Raw genomic sequence first — 22,761 nt, 5'->3', positions numbered from 1 at the left:
CGATAAAGAGAAACAATACCTTATTGGGACTAATTTTCGCGCGTATTACCTTAAGTGGATTATTTTTGGCGGGGATTAAATTTGGCGAATTTGGCGAATTTTAACAAAATTCGCAAAATTAAATCCCCGCCAAATTTAACAAAAAGAATATTTTGTGAAAAATCACAACTTTTTAGTATATTTTATAGTAATTTTCACCCATTTCAGTGTCCAAACCAAATTTTACGAAATCGTCTTCCAATTATCGGTATTAATTTTTGCGCACAAAGGCCTGAAGTGCAAGACGAAGACGAAGACGAAGACGAAGAAAAGAAAGACAAAGAACAAATACTAGACGAGGAATTGTATTCTGATGAGTCGTCTGATGAAAATCGCGATGATTCTCTAATTGGTACGCGCAAAAATTAGTACCAATAAGGTAGAACGAAAAAAACGAGGTAGAGCGCCTCCCAAAAGACTAGGGGGTTTACAAATTCAAACCGGCAACACGACGACGACTATAGAGTGAAACAAAAGCCAGTATTCCCGGTTAGAAAAATTATAAAAAATTCTCTCTCATATCGACAAAATAAAAAAGCTACTCTAATGGGGAATCTTGTGCAAGCAAAATTTTTCCAACTGGGAATACTGGCTTTTGTTTCACTTTACTGTCGTCGTCGTGTTGCCGTCCTGATTTCGTAAACTCCCTAACTGCAAAGGTAAACACAACTAAAAAATGTTACTTTCGTTTCTTCAAAAAAGCCCAATGAGGTAATGTCCTCTCATAGGCTACCCTTGTGCGGATTTGCGCAAGAGTGAATTTCTCGCAAATACGGGCACCGAGAATTGAAATAGATTCATCATTCATCCTCTTTTTTTTCTCGATGAAGGGCTGACAAAATTTTCGTAAATCAGCTATGTCCCTCAACGACCATAAACTGCACCGTGTTCCTTCCTCCTAAAAAAAAATAGAATACATTAATGAAATAAATTACTGATGGCAAATTTTTCAAAAAAAAGCGTCCGAAACTGGTCCCGTAGTTACCAGGAAAAAGTCACCAAACCATCGGGCTTTTTCATAAAGATCGATGAACAAATCTGCGGAGTTTTGTTTCCTGAGGACAATTACAAGGTCACATATTTAACTGAAACACCTTCTTAATCATTGTGCACATTGTGACAGTGTGCAGCGGGAAAGTTCTCTACTGACAAAAATGCCCCAAGATGAAGCCAATAAACCAGAAGTCCTTTTAGACCAAACTTGAAAACAAGGATTTTGGAGTGGTTTTGGGGGTTCTTGCCCCTTAAAGTCAGCATTTACACAGCCTTCGAATTTCATGTCGGGAATCGGCAGTGCCGACCTAAAAGACGACCAAAGGTTGTGTATGGTCGGCAGTTCACTATTGATTCTCTCGGCAGCCGACCATACCTTGATCTTGACTTACAAATATAAAACAAAACATTGCCATAGCTATATGCAGTTTGCTGACCTAGAGTAAGGCTCAGATCGGCATTACCGACCTAAAAACAGACCTAGGTCGGCAAAAAATTTGCCTCTCTTCGGCCAGATTCCTACCTACATTTGTAGCGTTACGTGTTGATATCAGATCTTGGACCTTGAATAGTACTACAGTGTCCTGTAAAATTTCTTTCATCTTTTAATCACCATTAGCCGACACGAAATTCAAACAATTCAAAACAGCAAACAAAACATATTACCTCTCTATAGTAAAGCACGGGGAAAGCCTGTACATATTAAGGTAGAGCAGACTCTCCATAACTCGACCAAATGGGTTGGCACGGTGAAAATTTCCTAACAAACTCTTTTAAAAAACTTGGAGTATTTTCTCTCTAAAACTCGAATTTTCTGACATAGTGACTAGAATTTGCAATGCCTTTAACTACATACGTCTTTGGTTTGATTATACCTAGGTTTTGGGCCTTACCATTCTTTCCTCAATCAATAAATTGTCGATGATAAAATTCCTACCAACTCGTGCTCCATGAATTAGAAAAAAAGTTTGCTTTCCCCTTTGGGTTTTCGAGTTATGGAGAGTCTACTGTACTTTTTCTGCAAAAAAATGGTTGTCAATACTATGTGAGCATAAAATATGGGGTCAAGCTGGAGTTTTTACGTTAAATGTTGAGACAAACGATTTTATTACTTTTTCTAAAGAACGCGTCATCCCTATTGTTTAAAGATAACCAATCAGTTAAGCATCTTGTAAAAACTCCAGCTCATCCCAAAATATGCCTATTTTTTTCATTTGCTTTCACTAGAATTAATCCAATAAAGTTAGCCGAATTTGAATGCCGAATGGGTTTGATAGCCCCTGATTCATTACGAATCTACTCTTTCCATTACTAATATATACCAAGGTACACGTTTTTTTTATAAGGAACACGTTTATAAGGAACTCGAGGCTGAAAGTAGTCCAAAAAATAAGGAATTGTTAAGGAACTGCTCAGGCTAAGAATAAGAAAACAAGTTCTAAGGAACAGTAAAAGTAAGAGTTTTCACTTGAACTAGCTATGTAAATAAGGAACTCAAAAGGAACTTTGAGGCTGAAATTTTCTGTAAAAATAAGGAACTCCAGGCTCAGAGCAAAGTTAAGGTTCCTTATATAAAAAAAAAACTTGTACTTACATGACAGAGGGGACTTGAAGGAGATTGGACTCCTGAACTACCAACAGGACTGGTAGAAAACTTCTTTATCCGTCTAATTTTGTCCCTTATTTGACGCGGACTTGCTTCAACATCTATTTCCTTGACAGGTGTCCCGGACTCTATTGCCTCGACCAAGGTCGACTCTTCGTTTTGAGACCACTTTTTTCTTTTTGTTGGTGTTGTTACCGCGGTATTTTCCGAGTCGCCTTTACCTATAATGAAAAAACACTTCGAAAACTAGAAACAAGCCTCTCCTCTAAAATTATGTCTTGAATCAGGGGAAGGGGGTGGAGTTTTAAGGAGTGCCGGAAAATAAAAGGCGCAATAAAATTAATGGAATTCCTTAACGTATACCTTGGGAACTAATTTTGGAGGATTTGGCCAAAATCCGCCGAATTAAGTTCTCGCTAAAGGTTTTTTTTTCCGTCATCCGCCAAATTAAACTTTTTGAAAATATGAACCCTTTAAAGGTGGTTTTCGCTACTTTTTTGCTGTTTTTACGCCATTTTAAGGTTAAATTTTCAGACGGATTAAATTCCCCCCAAAATTAGTTCCCTTAATAAGCAAATTCAATCACATACACGCTTTTTTTTATAAGAATAGTGTACTTTGGTTGAGGGTGAGCATTATTCTTATTTTTCTATTGTTCTAAACAAAAGGCCTATTGTTATAACTCTGAAATCTCACCCTGTTATTCTTATAAAAAAGCGTGTACTCTTTTGTACCTAATTGTAAGGGGAGGGTTATTTTCCATTTTTTCCATTTTTTCACCCCCAAAATTATTTTGTAATGACCCCCCCCCCATTTCATGGTAAATTTCTGAAGAAGTGGAAAACCTTCATTTTCCTAGGTCTTCTAAGGAAAATCATCCCAATATCACTTTTTAAGACACCCCCATTTTATGTATTTTCTCCTGGAGTACCCACCCCTCCCGTTTATTAGACCCCCCTAAAATTAAGGACAAAAGAGTAGTTACCTCGAAACAATTTTTCGACTTCTATGGCTCCAACAGTGCAGGCGTGTTCACGTTCGAAAACATCGTAGTGCATGTCTGCCGTTTTTACGCTGTGGGCCATTAAAGCAGCTATTTCTTTGAGATGAGGGTTTTTCTCTTGTCTTGATCTTGTTGAAATTGATTTTCTCACGTGATTCATAGTTAATCTTTTCGGAAGGTTTCGTCCTTCAAAATTACCATTTCGACCACACTTTGTGAATGGCTTTCGATGGGTCAGAGTCTTGTATAGGCCCTTTTCCCCATGTTACTAATACCTCACTACAAGTCGGATTTAATTTAGGTCGCATGTAGTCAACATAAATCTTTAGATTTTCATATGTCTCCATTCTCATGTGGACAGGGGCAGCTCCGTAAGTTTCCACCGTCTTGTGGTCCCACACAGGTATCTTTAAGAAGCCTTCATCAAAATAGCACCCTTCGTATTCTGACATTTTCATGTAGACAGACACTCCACTACGGTGGCCATTTGCTAATGCAATTTCCACCATGAAATATTCCCGGACAACAGTCAGTTCTGATCTTTTGAGATTTTTTCCGGATTCTCTTTGAATGAAGCGAATACACTCATTGCCTTAGCTTTATGTACACCCTCATCGTATTTGGCGACTTGGTCTCGTGTGATAATCATATGGCGATCGTCCGCCTTTCTTTTATGGGCCTGGAGTCTATCTCCTTTATTGTATTTTTTCTTCCACTGAGCTAAAAGTTTTTCGGTTCGGACAATATTAATAACATTAAGCTTGTGATGTTTACATTGCGCAAGAAACTGCATAAAGTCCATTAGCGAACCTAAATAAGTCTTAATTGTCCCAGGCAAATGCTTCTTTCTTCGGCAATAGTCAACATATTTTAAGAGGCGTTCATCGTTGTCAATCATTGACGATAAGTCTTTTTCGCTCTTAACATCCATGACTCGCAAGGCCCTTTTTACATCCCCTGAAACCGTTTTAACAGATTTTTCTTTCCGGCCACGATAAGGACCAACCATGTGGTTTTCGAAAAGTGTTATCAACTGATGTAGAGAATCATCGCGATTTTCATCAGACGACTCATCAGAATACAATTCCTCGTCTAGTATTTGTTCTTTGTCGTTCTTTTCTTCGTATTCGTCTTCGTCTTCGTCTTGCACTTCAGGGATATCTTCTAGGCAATTTCGGTAAGATTCGTCATCGGAACCATCGGCATCGGAACCATCGTCCTCCAATACTACAATGTTATCATTAGCCCGAGTGGCTTTGATTGTTTTTTTCTTCAAAACAATACCGGCAGATTTCATCGGCGAACCATATTTGTAATTATTTTCCTGAATAGCCGGGTCATAATTTTGGAACAACTTGATCATTCGTTTGTAGTTCTCATCACTTTTTTTGAACCCATGTTTTTTGCCTCGCAAGTGTTCACCGGGGTTTTTGTTGGTGCCCTTACAATCGGGAAATGGACAGATTTTTGTATAGTGTTTGTATTTCGTAGCCGTTTTCTTTTCTTTCCTTTTTCTCATTCCAAACATGCCCACAGCACTGATGGAGCTCGTCCGTGACCAACCATGCTCATTCCTTAAATGTTTTGGGAGGTCAGCGAATGGGTGTTGGCATTCCGGACATTTCTTCTTACTTCGGCGACTGCAAAAATAAAAAAAATATACTTTAAAGGGAACGACGGTATACCTATAATAAGTTTCGTAGTTTGTGGCACTTCCATTATATACTCTGAAATTCATGATGATGTCATCTAGTTATACGCGGTTTGAGGTTGAACATAAACAATGGTAAAACAGGAACAATGATCTTTGATAATGAATACCTAAAATTCATTATCTCAATCGACAATACCCCACTTAAAAAGGTTCAAGACACGAATCAAATTCCTTATTCACTAAGTACGCAGCAGGCTCACTTATCCCTGCCAAAATTGGAACCTATCGCAAGCCAAACAAGATCTCCTCAATACAACGTACATAAAGGGGGGGTTCACGGTTGGCGGAGGAGCGGAATCGACCACTTTTTCTTCCGGAGTGACGGAATTTTACAAAAAATTAGACGGTATGACGGAATTTCTTTCAGTACCGGTGACAGAATTTTGGGTAAAATTTAAACGTTACTGCGGAATAGCACAAAATAATTGACGATATTTCGGAATTTTTTTCCCTGTCGGTGACGGAAAATAGCCATTGGAATCCTTTTTTAATTTTTCTAAGTGCTGTTCAAGGCAATCTAGTGCTCTAACTTTCAAAAAAAAATTTCCTCGGGCCAAACCATGGTTGGCCCTCGAAGATAAGAGTGAGAGAAGCGAAGAAGAAGAATTGTTTCCTCCACCATCGCATGTAGATTCAACACTTATCCTTTAAGTAGTTTCTATATTATCAAGTATTTGATTTTATACTTTATCAAAATGAAACTGAATAACAGTAGCGTGGCGGCATGGGGTAGAATGTCAAAAGAAGGAAGTTTTTGAAGTTTTTTGAAGTAATTGCCCTTTAGCATGTAATTCTCCCTCTTTCTCTTCAAGGTGCCATTTTACTTTTTGGTCAAATTTAAGCTCTATATTAATTTTTAGCTCGCTTCGCTCGCGTCAATTAATCTTAAACATATGCAGCCAAACAAAAATCTATTTTTTCGCACTTCCAATAGAGAAGCACGACCAATAATCGCAGTTCTTAAGGATCGTCTTTCCGAAAATTCTCATTCTCAGAAGATATAATATGTTTCTGATTTCTAGGTTTTAAAAAGTTTTTATAAATATGCAAAATGATTTATAGGTGGTTGTATTTTTGTACTCGTCTGGTTAAAATTTCGTGTTCGCTTCGCTCGCATTTCAATATCATTATAATTGGCTCTCCACTATCCATCTTGATAGAAAAATTTGGTGCTCGCTTCGCTCGCATTTGCTCATGTTTTAAAAAAGCCTCAAACATATTGAGTATGATGACCCTGAATGTCGAACACTTCCATTATACAACTAAGGTCATTTTAAGTCCTCTCTCAGTATGCAATCAGCTTTATGATCAGAAGCATGGTGGCATTCCAGCGGTGGTTTTAGTGGGCCCAGAAAAGGGGTTCCAAAAGCATTTTAAAACACTAATTGGCGCCCCATTCCTTCTTGTACCTCGAAGATGACTTAAAAAGGAGAAATATCGAAAAATTTTGGTTTTATTGGGACCCGAAAATGGGTTCCAAAAGCATTTTAAAACACTAATTGGCACCCCATTCCTTCTTGTGCCTCAAAGATAGCAGTGTTTGGCTTAAAAGGGGGAATATCGAAAAATTTTCGCGCTCGCTTCCCTCGCCTAATTTCTACTGTACTCATTTTTGATAGTTTGGGGGCACAAAATCGGCAATTTTCCCATTTTCCTCCGAAGTATAGGTCGAAGTACAAACGCCACTGTTTATGACTCAAGTTAACGAATCTCTCAAGTGTAACTTCTTCACAAAAGAAAGTACTCGAACGTTAGAATCTAATGCAATTGGACTCTGTGCAATATATTATGTGAAAGATGTTAGTGAGTTGCAACAACGTAATTGTATGACCCACATCTTACGCATAGATACTGGGAGAAGCTCGAAACTGCTGATTTTCAACGATAATGGTTATAGGAAGACAAATCAAGCCTCTGCTTGAAAACGTTGCTTATGATTCCAATACGACTTTATAAAGTTTTTACATGATCAAAAAAGATTTTGTTAGCTATGATATTTTGCCAAGAATTTATGGCCAAGGTTATCCTATTCAGATCGTTTCGGGCACTATTTTAACCTAGGAATATGAAATAGTAAAACTTTTACTCACGGATTTGGCACGAGTTCATTTTCTGTAGGTAACTGAACGTCACTGAAAATAGAAAAAAACGACATTTCGTTCAAAAAGCGTTTGGTGAATTCAGAAGTGGAAGTAGTCTTCAATGAACGGTTTCAGCTTTATTTGCATACTTAGCAACCAGAATTATATTACCACAACTTCTAACTCATCAATCAATCGACATTTCGTTCAGATTTTAAGAGGATTTAAAAAAATACTTTTCAAACTTTTACTCACGGATTTGGCACGAGTTCATTTTCTGTAGATAACTGAACGTCATTTTCTGTAGATAACTGAACGTCATTTCTGTAGATAACTGAACGTCACTGAAAATAGAAAAAACGACATTTCGTTCAAAAAGCGTTTGGTGAATTCAGAAGTGGAAGTAGTCTTCAATGAACGGTTTCAGCTTTATTTGCATACTTAGCAACCAGAATTATATTACCACAACTTCTAACTCATCAATCAATCGACATTTCGTTTAGATTTTAAGAGGATTTAAAAAAATACTTTTCAAATTTTTACTCACGGATTTGGCACGAGTTCATTTTCTGTAGATAACTGAACGTCATTTTCTGTAGATAACTGAACGTCACTGAAAATAGAAAAAAAGACATTTCGTTCAAAAAGCGTTTGGTGAATTCAGAAGTGGAAGTAGTCTTCAATGAACGATTACAGCTTAATTTGCATACTTAGCAACCATAATTATATTACCACAGCTTCTAATTCATCAATCAATCGACATTTCGTTCAAATTTTTAGAGTTATTTAAAGACTCACGGATTTGACACGAGTAGATTTTGTGTAGTTAAACGAACGTCACTTAAAATAGAAAAAAACGACATTTCGTTCAAAAAGCATTTGATTAATTCAGAAGAGGAAGTAGTCTTCAATGGACGATTACAGCCTAATTTGCATACTTAGCAACCATAATAATATTACCACAGCTTCCTAACTAATTAATCAATCGACATTTCGTTCAAATCTTTAAGGGGTATTTAAAGTGGAAGTAGTCTTCAATGAACTGCAATGAAGTTGTGGTAATATTGTTATGGTTGCTAAGTACGCAAATTAAGTTGTAAGCGTTCATTGAAGACTACTTCCACTTCTGAATTGATCAGATGCTTTTTGAACGAAATGTCGTTTTCTCCATTCTCGGTGACGTTCATTTAACTACACAAAATCTACTCGTGCTAAATCGGTGAGTCTTTCAATACCTCTAAAAATCTGAACGAGCTAGGAAGCTGTGGTAATATTATGGTTGCGAAGAATGCAAATTAAGCTGTAATCGTCCATTGAAGACTACTTCCTCTTCTGAATTCATCAAATGCTTTTTGAACGAAATGTCGTTTTTTCTATTTTCAGTGACGTTCATTTAACCTGATTTAACTACACACAATCTACTCGTGCCAAAAAAGCGTTTGGTGAATTCAGAAGTGGAAGTAGTCTTCAATGAACGATTACAGCTTAATTTGCATACTTAGCAACCATAATTATATTACCACAACTTCCTAACTCATCAATCAATCGACATTTTGTTCAGATTTTAAGATGATTTTAAAAATATTTTTAAACTTTATTCACGGATTTGGCACGAGTTCATTTTCTGTAGTAAATGAACGTCATGAAAATAGAAAAAACGACATTTCGTTCAAAAAGCATTTGATGAATTCAGAAGTGGAAGTAGTCTTCAATGAACGATTACAGCTTAATTTGCATACTTAGCAACCAGAATTATATTACCACAACTTCTAACTCATCAATCAATCGACATTTCGTTCAGATTTTAAGAGGATTTTTAAAAATACTTTTTTAAACTTTTATTCACGGATTCGGCACGAGTTCATTTTCTGTAGATAACTGAACGTCACTGATAATAGAAAAAACGACATTTCGTTCAAAAAGCGTTTGGTGAATTCAGAAGTGGAAGTAGTCTTCAATGAACTGCAATGAAGTTGTGGTAATATTGTTATGGTTGCTAAGTACGCAAATTAAGTTGTAAGCGTTCATTGAAGACTACTTCCTCTTCTGAATTCATCAAATGCTTTTTGAACGAAATGTCGTTTTTTCTATTTTCAGTGACGTTCATTTAACCTGATTTAACTACACACAATCTACTCGTGCCAAAAAAGCGTTTGGTGAATTCAGAAGTGGAAGTATCTTCAATGAACGATTAAGCTATTTGTGCATACTTTGCAAATAATTATATTACCACAACTTCCTAACTCATCAATCAATCGACATTTCGTTCAGATTTTAAGATGATTTTAAAAATACTTTTTAAAATTTTATTTCACGGATTAGGCACGAGTTCATTTTCTGATTACTGAACGTCACTGTAATAGAAAAAAACGACATTCGTTCCAAAAGCGTTTGGTGAATTCAGAAGTGGAAGTAGTCTTCAATGAACGATTACAGCTTAATTTGCATACTTAGCAACCAGAATTATATTACCACAACTTCTAACTCATCAATCAATCGACATTTCGTTCAGATTTTAAGATGATTTTTAAAAATACTTTTTTAAACTTTTATTCACGGATTAGGCACGAGTTCATTTTCTGTAGATAACTGAACGTCACTGATAATAGAAAAAACGAAATTTCGTTCAAAAAGCATTTGATGAATTCAGAAGTGGAAGTAGTCTTCAATGAACGATTACAGCTTAATTTGCATACTTAGCAACCAGAATTATATTACCACAACTTCTAACTCATCATTCAATCGACATTTCGTTCAGATTTTAAGAGGATTTTTAAAAATACTTTTTTAAACTTTTATTCACGGATTCGGCACGAGTTCATTTTCTGTAGATAACTGAACGTCACTGATAATAGAAAAAACGACATTTCGTTCAAAAAGCGTTTGGTGAATTCAGAAGGGGAAGTAGTCTTCAATGAACTGCAATGAAGTTGTGGTAATCAAGTATGGTTGCTAAGTATGCAAATAAGCTGACTCTTCATTGAAAACTACTTCCACTTCTGAATTTATCAAATGCTTTTTGAACGAAATGTCGTTTTCTCTATTCTCGGTGACGTTCGTTTAACTACACAAAATCTACTCGTGCTAAATCCGTGAGTCTTTCAATAACTCTAAAAATTTGAACGAAATATCGATTGATTAACGAGTTAGGAAGCTGTGGTAATATTATGGTTGCGAAGAATGCAAATTAAGCTGAAACCGTTCATTGAAGTCTACTTCCACTTCTGAATTCATCAAACGCTTTTTGAACGAAATGTCGTTTTTTCTATTTTCAGTGACGTTCATTAACTGATTAAACTACACACAACTACTCGTGCCAAAAAAGCGTTTGTGAATTCAGAAGTGGAAGTAGTCTTCAATGAACGATTACAGCTAATGCATACTGGCAACCATAATTATATTACCCGATCTTCTAATTCATCAATCAATCGACATTTCGTTCAAATTTTTAGAGGATTAAAGACCACGGATTTGGCACGAGTAGATTTTGTCTAGTTAAATGAACGTCACTGAAAATAGAAAAAACGACATTTCGTTCAAAAAGCATCTTGATGAATTCAGAAGTGGAAGTAGTCTTCAATGAACGCTTACAACTTAATTTGCATACTTAGCAACCATAATAATATTACCACAGCTTCTAACTCATTAGTCAATCGACATTCGTTCAAATTTTTAGAGGTATTTAAATACTCACGGATTTGGCACGAATAGACTTTGTGTAGTTGAATAAACATCACTGAAAGTTTGGAAATCTGGGGGTGGGGGGATTTATGCGACCTTGCGATCTAAACTAAAACTAAAGGAGGGGAGAAAATTAACTTACTGTGATGGTGAAGAAACATATTCTGATTCACTCGAAGATTCTGTGTATTCACTCATCTCATTTGGAATAATCATTTCCCACTCACCCTAGAAAAGTTTTGAACTGATATGTTACATTTCTAAATATGGTTTTCTACATGGTAATGAAGAAACCGCAATCAAAGTCTGTCTGTTAACGCCAAAATATATGGTATTTAATCAACAACATTCTGGTTCCATCAAATCAATGACATAAGAATATAAAAAATCAATAAAATAATTCACATGCTTATAGGCAGTAAACATTACCCACCAAACGAGATATCGATATAAGGCTAGCAAAAAGCTGGTCTGCACTGAACAAACAACAAACTTAACAAGACAATATGGGAGTTAATGAAAACATACCTCTTGTATGATTTTGTGAGTTGAGATGACTTGATTTCTACGGCATTCTGTTGATAATTGCATGTCACTGCAAATAAAAAAAAATTTCAATATTTATTTTTTCACTCTATTTTATGAGATGAAATCAGAAGCAATATGATCATGATACAAGTTACAAAAACAACAAAAAATAGGTTGCACCACAAAAAAGTTTAAAAGTCTGTGGTAAACATCTGAAACCGAATAATTTGATTTGGACGTTGTTGATTCCGCAACAATTATTCTTTACATCAGGGGGGGGGCACGCAGTTACTACAAGACATGATGTGTAATAAGTGTTTTTTCAACATTTTTTTTTCAGGACCACCACCCTTTGTAGTTACTACACCTTGGTAGTAACTGTTTTCAGAAAAGATTTCCAGGTACAACCCCTGTTTTTGAGTGATATCATCAAAAACATGCTCAAAATTACCCTAAAATTGCGATTATTTTTCAACCTTAAGCCATTTTTGTGCTAGATTTTCTTTTAGTTTACTTGGTTAACAGCTGTTGAGAACATTTTAATGATGATTAAGGAAAACATAATTTCAAAGTTGGGTCTGAGAAAAATTTCAAATTTTTTTTCGTCCATTTATAACAAAAATATTTTTCTTAACAAAGAATTTTTTCACAAAAAATTGAAAAAATTCATTTTTTATGAAAAATTTTGAAAAGTCTTTGAAAAGAATTAAAATATAAGCACTTACTACACCAAAAGTGCTAGTTTTAGTGTTTGGCACCACCCCCAAACAGCATTACTACACTGTGTAGTAACTGTTTTCATAACTTCTGAATACAGTACCACCACGATAGTAAGTGTCATACTGTCTTGTAGTAACTGCGTGCCCCCCCCCTGTTTACATCAATAATTGCAAAAATCATGGGATCATCCCCCCCCCAGGAAGATGGGGGGGGAATCAGATTTTGGTGCCAGGGGGGAAGTGAAAATTTCAAGCTTGATGGGGGGAGAAAGGCGAATAGGGGGTATATTCAGTCCTCTACCTAGTGGGGGGAGTAATAGGATAAATACAGACCTTCCTGGTGTGTTTGGGCATTCAGGCTTATGAGCCTGTCTTTCTTGGGATTTTGAGAGTCTTTTTTTTGCTATAGTAGCTTGCGAATTGAGGCGAGTCTGGATCATCACTTCGCAACCCTTATACAATACGGCTAGGGGGATTTCCCAATTAGGGGGGGGAGCACGAATTTTAAAGACAGGTGGGGGGGAAAGGCCAGATGGGGGATTTTAGCTCATATTAGGGGGGACCAAAAAGCTGGAGGACGCCATGAAAATTAACTTACTGCGATGGTGACTGAGGTTGACTTGTATCATGTTCTGATTCACTTGAAGATTCTTCACTCCTCTCTGCATGGATCAATTCAAGCTCATCCTAGAAAAATATTATATCTCGTTGTTAAATTTCTTAGCTATGCATCTACTGATCAGTACCGATACGGTTTTTTAAACTTATTTTTGAACAAGTTACAGTGAAAGTACTGTCATAGTGTCCTCCTGGGTTGGTTCCCCCCACTAAAAATCAAAATTTTTCTCCATTCCCCCCTCTTTTATTTCCCCCACCATATTTCAAAATTTTTCGGTTCCCCCCTCTTTTTTGAATTCCCCCAGCTATTTGAAGATTTTGCGGTTCCCCATATGGTTAACATAAAATCAAATTTGAAATTTTGGAAAGCTTGAAAAAAAAGCCTTGAAAGTGCTGGAAAAATGAAATTGTATTGAAAAGTTAGTTTATCCCAAAAGATTTGCTGATTTTATTGCTTAAACAGGTTTTGCAACAAGATCACCTTGAGATCAGTGAAGTTCCCCCAGTCAAAATCTCCTAAATTTATGGTTTTCCCCCCTCTTTATTTTCCCCCAGCAAATTTCAAATTTTTCATTTTCCCCCATACTTTAAAAAAAGGGCCAAAATCAGAATCCCCCCCCTTTATAAAGGGGGGGAGGACACTATGACAGTACTTAAATATCTCTAAATGTGAAAAGTGAAACAGTGTGAAACCTTTCATGAAAACAAACCTCTTCGTCAAGTTCTTTGTCTATTCCAATGCAAAAATCATTCTGAAAAAAAGAAAATAACGATTAACAAATTATTGATGTCAACATTTTTACTAACTTAAGCATACCAGTTTTTACACTGACCAGTTTTCGAAGTCGACATCTAAAATTGATGCATTTAATGTAAAAATAGTACCCATTTTTGGTTTAGGGATAAATGGAACTTCTATAAGAGTTTTTAAGGTGAGCTGAATGTGTCAGTTACACTTATACTTACACACGTGAATAAAATATGGGAAATATGGGAATGAGGTGTGAGGATATAGCTTTTAATTTATCAATATCTATTAGTTCATTTTAAAAAAACACTTGAAGCTATGATATCTTAACAATTAAACCTGCTACCTGATCAAAAAGTCCATTTTTTGACGAACCAATATCGATCGGAAACTTTCTTTCTTCACTCCGACAGTCATCATCAGTCATATAAAAATTGATCTACAAAAAATTCAATAAAAAGCTAAATTCAATAAAAAGCTAAAATCAATAAAAATACATTAATTTAAAAGTAATCACAAAATTTACAAAAAGGTGTGTTGAAAAGAGAAAAATACCTCTTCGTAATTTTCTTCATCTGTTTTCAAATCTTCCTGAAAAATAATAAGCATCAACAAAAATTGATAAATAGAAAAGAAAAAAAACAGAACAAAACAAAGCCTTTCTGTGACATCAGTTTACAAAATAATTACGCCTTAAACTTGATCTGTCTAAGCAAAATTAGCGTATAAAGTTGCTACAAAATCTCATCAAAATTGCAAATAATTTCTGAAAAAATATAATACCTTTGTAAATCTTTTTTTTCTTACGAGAGCAAGTCCATTTGATATGAGATAACTGAGAAAATAAATTATTTTTCCTACTTCATAATGTTCTTTAATATGTAGTTATGTTTTATCACGCTTACTCTTAGGTTCCAAATAAACGGCCCCCCCCCGCTTGTTAATTTTTTTTTAAACAACCCCCCTGGACCTTATTAGGACCCCCGTTTATTAATCTCGAAGAATATTTTCAGCTGTCAAAGAGAAGGTCCCTTATTTTGCTTTAAATAGCATAGTTTTAACCTATTTTTACCTTATTTTGGGGTTTCAGAAGTACAATTTCCAACCCCCCCCGGCAATTAGGTCCCCCGTTTATTAAAATCTAGAAAATTTTCCAACCCCCCCCCCCGTTTATTTGGAACCTAAGAGTATGTAAAAACAAGAATCATGATTGACAAAAATACCAGGAAATAACTGATTGTGTACAAAAGTGTCTCAATATTTTACATAAGTTATGGAAATAATCCCCTCAAAAAAAGTGGTTCAGACTAAGAAACTGTAATATTAAATCATGAATAAAAACCTTGATGCTTTTGGAAATGTACTTGGATTTCGAAAATATTTCTTCATTGTCATGGATGTACTTGCATTTTGAAAATAATCTTCTATTGTAATTGGGGACATGTTGAACCTAAAAGAAGAATGTGGTAGTATTTCAAGTTGATATTATTTTATACTACAGTATTGTGTTCCAGCCATCGCATTCTCATTTTCGAATTCAAAGTTATTGCATATCAATAAATATATTAGTTTTGTGGTTGATAAAAATTCTCCTGGGAATATAATAATTCTCACAATTTGGGCAATTTTAACCCGAATACTCTTATAGAAGCTAGGGTACCTTAAGGGAAGAAATTTTTGCGGCATTTAATTTTCCCGGTGACAACCGTGAAATTAAATTCTGCGAAACACATTGAATCTTGAATTTTGAAATTTTACTCCTAAAATTGGCACTTTTAGGCCAAATTAGGTTATAATTTGGACTAAAAATGCCCTCAACCGTAAAATTAATTTCCGCGAAATATTTAATTTGCAAGGTCTAAACCGCAAAATTAAATGCCGCAAAAATTTCTTCCCGCAAAATTCCCTTCCCTTAATAAGGTATATCACTTAAAGGAACTAGTTTCGGCATGAATTTAATTTGGTAATTGCTGAAAATTTTAACCATAAAATGGCGGAAAATATTAAATCTGGCGGGAACTTAATTTGGAAAATCTGCCAAAATTAGTTTGTTTATGGTATCAAAAATTGTGTATATCAACATAAAATATTTACTTGTAGTCTGGTTGTTTAATCGCAGCTTTGACTATGTCTTCACAGCTGACGATTTGATTTCTCATGACATCTTTTGTCAGTATCCTGAGTAAAGAACAATATTATAATCCAAATAAGTGTTCATCATTACAGCAATAGAGACAAATAAAAAACCTGAAAAGTTTTCATTGTTACATACTTCTACTTTATAAGAATAAAGTTAGCGTGCATGTCTCTCAGATATAAAAAGCTCATTATCCCAAACAGAGGGTGTAAAGCACTTGAAGCCAATAGACTCAGCTTCGCTTGTTTGAAATGACTTGTCTTTTCAACTTTGTATACCTTGGAGGTGAGCTGTTGGTTAAAGTCAATTGTGCGCTGCTTTCACTAAACGAAATAAATAAATGAATGAATTATAACATTAATCTATTCCTTATCAACTCATTCGAACATATTATTATTCCAGGTTTGCATATAATGAGTTGCATAACCCTCTTCTATATCTTTGGCAAGAGTCCGAACTAGCGAAAAACGACACACAAGTTGTTTCATGAATGGTTTTGCAGTATCATCTTATAATTAATTTTGCCTACCTTAAACTTGATTGAATGATGCTTTCTTTATACACTTCATTCTAAAAACAATACATTGGTGGTGAGGGAATTGCTAAGTTAGATAATCTGTCTTCAGATGGGATTTTAAAAGCTATTGGATTCCAGGTGGGAATATGGTTTAGCGAGGACTTAAATTCTTAGGTGAGTCTTTGCTAGAGTGAACATTGGGGAAATTATATGGAGAGCCTTTTGTCTCATATGTACCTTTTTAAGTGGGGTAGGTGGCACAATATCATTTTCTTCATCTTGGTTGTCATCTTCAATCTTAATCGTATTGTTTGATAATCGATAAACCACATCAAAATGAACTTTGGTTATTGCATTTTCCTAAGTGAAGATAATTACATACTTATTGATTTGGAAGTCATAGAATTAGGGCACTTACCTGGATAAGGCCATCTGTAGAAAATTAGGTGAGAAAAATTTCTTCCACCCAGGCGATCAATATTTTTTTTTGTAAAATTCAAGCTCAATTGCCGTATTTTAGTTTCTCTAGTTAAATCAGTCTCTTTAGTAATGTAATCAATCTTTAGAAACAAGCAAATTAAACATATGATTTTTGTTGAAATTAAGCATGGTTGTCAGACTTTTTACAATCCAATAAATACTTTTTAACACCGACCAACCGACCGATTGACTTGTAAAAAAGTTTTCACCCGGCCGCAGATCTGGAACAATAACTTTATTAGATGACCTAACGATAATAATAAAAGACTAGTCAAATCTTACTACATTATCCAAGAACTAAAGACCCTTGTTCAAGTTTATATTAATTGAATTCTAATTATTACCCTACAGTACAGGACATTACAGGATCTCTATACCAAATATTTTGGTTCTTGGAAGTACTAAGATTTTCTTTTTGAAGATAATAATCACAAATATTCTTGTACCTGATCAGCTTGCAATGTAGTTGGCTGTACTGATGGTATATTGGTTTCCGTGGCTGTGTTTGTTTCCTTGACGAAGATAAAGAATCACTATTAAATTATAGGGTATACTAAAAATAAAGAAATCTACAAAATATTTTAATTCAACTTATGAACATTATAGAGAACTTAATTTATTCATTTGAATCCAACCTTCACCTGTAATTGCATTGTATATGCACAATTTACTTTTAAGTTTTTAAAATGATATGGAGATCCAACAGGATGGAGAGTTCCAGTCAGATTTTAAAACAATTGTTACCGTTTCTTTTGTGAGGGATGGAGTATTTTCCATCTTCGGCTCGGCATAGAGTTCCTAAAAGTGAAAAGAAATTTAATCACAATCTTTCTTTAAAAATCACTTTATTAGTTATTTTTCTGGTTGCCTGGTAAGAGCATTGCAAAACACACTTCTTGCTTTTTTTACATTTCCCAAAGTTGAAGTGGACAACTGATATAAATTTTCAAATGTTTCTGTGTGTACTCTTCTGTGGAATCAAAATCATTTGAAAATTTGAAGTTGTAGAATTATGTAAATTACCATACAGGGCTAAGTTAATTAATTTAAAAAATTACAAAACTGACTCAAAGAAGGTTTTTGTGCGAGGTAGCCATATCCCATGGAACAAAGATCACCTTTCTTCTTCAGTGAGCAACAGTGCAAATCACTTTGGTTGTTTTCTAAGGCCTTAGGTCTTAGGTTACCTTAAGTGGAGAAATTTTGGCGCAGAGAAAAATTTGGCGCAATTGACGCAAAATACCAAAAACCGCCAAATTTAAGTTTTTTTTAAGCTGCGCCAAATTAAATACACGCCAAGTTTTTTTTTATTACTAAAAGTAAATTTTAAACGAATATTAAGTTTTTTTCTAAACTTTTACCAACGAAATCAATAAAATACGAAATATCTAGTCAATGGTCATATTGCCGTTATTCTTTTTCTTATCAGCCTTGTCATGACAGCTGGCATGACTGGCTAAGGTCTGAAAAACTTTTGTATGCACCAAATTAAAAAATATCCTTGCTGCGCCAAATTAAATCCGCGCCAAATATTTCAAATCCGCTGTGCGCCAAATTAAATCTGCGCCAAAATTTCTCCACTTAAGGTATATACTAGACAATATCAAAATTTTATGTAGATTAACATAGTGAGGCTTGAGGCTCTTAGGAAAAACATTTTCAGAGGCTAAAAAAACGTTTAAAACCATTTCTAACAAAAATAATCTATACCACATGTAAGCTCTCCAAAAAAGTAAATAGAACTCTTTTAAGCAAGTATAAAGTATGGCCAAATTCTGTACTGATTTGAAGATATTTGACTTCAAAGATGGCTTTTCTGGGCTTTTCACATATTATGCTAGTTGGTAAATCTTTGCAAATTAGCTTTTTTAATTTTACAATTTGGTCAGACTAATCAAGTAGGTTGCAATTTCAATTCGAAAATTGTATTATTTTTGCTCCTGTCCAGTCCTGGCAATTGGCGTCGGCATACGGCAAATGCCGAGGTAAAAGCTGAGGCAAATTAGTTTATAGTGTGTTTGCCTCGGCCAAAAAAATGTTGAGGCAAAAATTTCTAAGAAAAATAGATAACTGTTGAAGCAGAGATGTCCCCTCTCCGTGAGTAAAAATTGCCGAGGCAGAATCCTATTCTGCGGAGGCAAATAGCAAATTTAACCTTTTGCTTCGGCAAAAAAATGCCGAGGCAAACAAATTTGAATTGCCAGGGCTGCTGTCGTACTATATTTTTAAAAAAGAAAAATATCTTTTATTAAAATTTAAACTTACATAATTTAATCTCCATGGCATGGAGTTGGTATCTACCTGACTGGAACCAAAATTATAGTCATATCTACAACAAAAGATAATTCTTTGCTTTAAAACATTTGACTATTGATAACAAGAATTTAAATGATAGGAGAACTAAACAAGTCAGCAACTAGGACAGATGTCTTAGAAAAATTTGCAAGAATAAAATTTTTTTGCAAATGGACCTTTGTTAAGAAATTTCAGAATCAAACAAATTATGTGTCAACTTTCAATAAATCATAAAAAGGGTGTCAAATGAATCTGTCTATACGGTCTTTTGCCAAACTAAGTATAAAAAAACTTGGAGTTATAAGACTTTGCGAATTTTGAACTTTTTTTATGAGAATTAATATTTGCAAATGAGATTTTTGGCGGAATAAACTCAATAAATTTTGACCAGAACTCTTAGAATACAGTATACATAAATAAAATCTTAAAATCACACTAAGAAAATCCTATAAAACCAAATTAATGGAACACAGATTTCACCATCAACAGCCATTAAATTGAAATTATTGACATATTGAAAAATACCCCTCAGTACCTCAACTCAGTTCCAATTTCAATGTCATTAAGAGCATAGAGGCAAAGGATAACCCTATTGCCAATCTTTTCCCTTTTCATCACACTGTTGGCAAAGTCTTGAGGTGAATCATTGACTAACCGTCCAAAGGATGATTCCATTGTTCCATCAATACTTAAAAATCAAAATAAAACCGTATCGATTTTTTCTTACAGTGCTTTTATAAATGAAAAACATTTCATTAGTAACTTTTGAAAAGAACAAAATCAGAAATTAATGTGATGACATAATATTTAAAAAAATTATTTTTACCAAATCCATTTATCACGACAATCTTTTATTTGGTCAAAGATGAAATTACCAATCCCTCTGTGCTTGTAGTCCAAGGCTCGCCTCTCTGCTTCCTTTGGTGATATATTTTCGCCTGAATTTAAAGTAAGTGAGACACGTTTTAAAAGTTTTGGAAATTTAAACAGAGAGAGGTAGTCAGATTTGATGGTTTTCTCATCAAAGCATTGCCTTAAAAAAAATCTGAATTTCCTAGGCTGCCAAATATTTGGAACATCATTAACCTTTAGCCACCGAATGACGTACGGTGAACACAGATTTTACGACCCTCAGTCTTTTGACCATAGCTCAAAACCACTATGTTTTCAGCCAAAATGCCCTGGTTGTTTTCGAAAGCTGAGACTTTCCAATGGTACCAAAAGAATTGCCTGAGTCTTACCACTGTGACCACAATTTGGCTTTGAGTTTCAAAATTCATGAAAAATTAAAGTGTAAAAAAGGATAATTTTTAAAAAACAGAGCGGTGGCTAAAGGTTAAAAAGTCACAACTATTTGATCAAGAATTGATAACATGATAATCTGATAGAAAAAAAAACATGATAAAACAAAACCATAACCTTCTTCGATTAGATTAGATTAGATTAGTCATTGAAATCCATGCATTTAAAATTCATTGCCCTCGCATGGCTTTTTAGCTAAGACACATCAGCCACCTTTTTTGATTTTGATATAGTGGCTGAGTTGCAACCAGGATGCCAAAAATTAATATTCGCCGCTGGACTTTTTTACTATATTCCTTGGCCAAGAAAAGTGTCAAAATTTTGTTTTAGTAAATACAAAAATTTTTTGATTGGTTCTTTTTATCAACTGCCGAAATTTAAACTGACTGGTAAGACCATGCTACTTTTTCATCAGAATCATAAAAAAAAGAAGTAGCAAGGTCTCCTAACAAAAAATATTCACCACTATCAATCTATTAAGTAAGTATTGAGGTAAAGCTTTATTCATTAAGAACATGATACAAAAATTAAAAAAATAATTCTAAATTGCACTCAAATATATATACCTTTATATTGCAATAAGAAATCTTTCCGCATAAATTTCTGTTTTGCAAAAACACCATAACCTGCAATGAAATATTATCAAAAATCAAACTCCTCAAAAAGTACACTAATTTTGACGTATTTTTGCACAGAAACCTTGAATGCTGGAAAATTGGTAAAAAATTACAGGGTCTTTTCTATAGGCAATCAACACAGAGATTTGCCTACAATGAAATTTCTTGAAGGAAAACTTTTGTTTAAAGCCTCTTTCAAATAAATTATTAAAACTCACCAATTTTATCATCTATTTTTTTAACAAAAAATCTGTCATCTTCAATTAGTTTGATTTTTTCTGGTAGAGTAAGCTTCTTGTTTCGAGTTTCTAAAGTGCATAAAAATAATGTTTTGTAGTAGGACAGAAACAACTGACTAACGTCTGATATTTACACAAAAGTATTTTATATTTATTGCATACAAAAACAACAGTTTTGAAAAAATGTAGCATAAAACTTACCATACCTAATCTCTGGTCCCTAATAGACAAGTGTTTTGGAATAACCAGGGGATTGGAAAATTCTACTAAAAGATGGCTTACCTTTCATTCTGTCATTAGATTTGAAGTTACTTTCATTAATTCACTTATTTATCAAAATCTAAAGATATCAATTGTCAAACAGTGTCAAAATATTTTTTTCATATATAATAGTCATTTATTTCTCATGAAAATTAATCTGATTAAATTATAATGTGGAAATTCGTTTTGCCTTTTTCTTAGCATTGATCCTATTAAGATGGTTAACAACATGAGAAAAATTCTGCACTACCTAAAACTTATTGAAACCGGAAAAGAAGCGGGATTTATGATGGAAATTCTCAACATTTTTATATATAAGACTTTAAAGACCATTGAGACAGCACATGATAGAGGTTTTGTACTACAGGTTTTAGAAGCGATGATAAAGCGACAACCTACAGGATTTTTATGCATTTTTGGGGTCCAATACATAATAGGAAAGGTTTTCATTTTTTCTGTGAGTTCTAGTCCAAACTGTTTACACGTATTCTCATTGTTTTCGATGATAGAATTTAAGTCATTGTCAGCAAGTTTATAAGTGTTATTTCCAGAGATTTCTGCAATCAATCTTGAAACATACAACTTTTTACAGATAAAAGCAAAGTTGTTAGATGTTTTATCTATGGTAACAATAACAAACTTTTTCTGTAGGAGTTTCAGATATGCTTGTACACCTGGATCTTTTAAAGAACAGGTTTGGTTTTATAGACTTTAGTTTTTGTCTTAAGGAAATTAATTTTATCTTTCACTTTAGAAACAATGGCATCCTTCCAACGTTTGAAAGCTCTTGCCTTAAACTCTGTCCTCTGTTCTAAATTTTATACACAGACGTCAATGCGATAGTTAGTTTCCCGATAGTTTATTGGACCTTTGGTCAAAAGTTTACGTAGTTTTTGATTCTCTAAGATTCTCAAATCACCTGTTATGATGTGTTTATGATATATATTTGAAGAAATCATAGATTTCTGTCCAACTATTAAAAATCAGCCTAGCAGATCGATTTTGCCAGCATTTCAGCACCAAACAATCACTTGTGGTGCAGACTGAGAGAAGTAGACAGAAGGGAAATTCCCCAAAGGGGAATTCTATTTTTGACTCCTACGAAGCCAATCTAAAAAGATTTATATATATATTGGCAGAAATGAACGCCAACAATATACTTTATAAATAAAGCATTATTTTT

The 22,761-nt window shown here is 34.4% G+C and overlaps 2 protein-coding genes across 3 annotated transcripts; both read right to left on the bottom strand.

Moving 5' to 3' along the window:
- Positions 1-598: 598 nt before the first annotated feature.
- On the bottom strand, positions 599-3,810 carry LOC136807323 (uncharacterized). The gene is made up of 3 exons (XM_067063927.1): positions 3,624-3,810; positions 2,627-2,859; positions 599-937 (listed from the first exon to the last, which is right to left on the bottom strand). Exons 1-3 carry the CDS (start codon positions 3,799-3,801, stop codon positions 719-721), a joined length of 630 nt encoding a protein of 209 aa, XP_066920028.1. The 5' UTR covers positions 3,802-3,810; the 3' UTR covers positions 599-718.
- A 1,380-nt stretch (positions 3,811-5,190) lies between these two features.
- On the bottom strand, positions 5,191-21,659 carry LOC136807280 (uncharacterized). Of its 2 annotated transcripts, XM_067063889.1 has the most exons (26): positions 21,600-21,659; positions 21,297-21,386; positions 21,028-21,087; positions 19,986-20,097; positions 19,695-19,847; positions 19,130-19,193; positions 17,609-17,662; positions 17,311-17,376; positions 16,622-16,744; positions 16,397-16,437; positions 16,146-16,190; positions 15,825-15,908; positions 15,073-15,180; positions 14,514-14,565; positions 14,286-14,321; positions 14,077-14,169; positions 13,693-13,734; positions 12,963-13,051; positions 11,646-11,712; positions 11,260-11,345; positions 10,904-10,945; positions 8,235-8,276; positions 7,984-8,049; positions 7,692-7,780; positions 7,446-7,487; positions 5,191-5,281 (listed from the first exon to the last, which is right to left on the bottom strand). In XM_067063889.1, exons 1-26 carry the CDS (start codon positions 21,604-21,606, stop codon positions 5,217-5,219), a joined length of 1,818 nt encoding a protein of 605 aa, XP_066919990.1. In that variant the 5' UTR covers positions 21,607-21,659; the 3' UTR covers positions 5,191-5,216. The 2 variants fall into 2 exon arrangements, with proteins under 2 accessions (XP_066919990.1, XP_066919992.1); XM_067063891.1 differs by lacking the exons at positions 8,235-8,276; positions 10,904-10,945.
- Positions 21,660-22,761: the final 1,102 nt, after the last annotated feature.

Source organism: Clytia hemisphaerica, unplaced genomic scaffold (genome assembly GCF_902728285.1).
Source record: "Clytia hemisphaerica strain Z4C2 unplaced genomic scaffold, Clytia hemisphaerica genome assembly, whole genome shotgun sequence".
In the NCBI taxonomy this organism is placed as follows: Eukaryota; Metazoa; Cnidaria; class Hydrozoa; order Leptothecata; family Clytiidae; genus Clytia; species Clytia hemisphaerica.
Note: the sequence above shows the minus strand (reverse complement) of the source record. Positions and strands in the feature narration are given on the sequence as shown.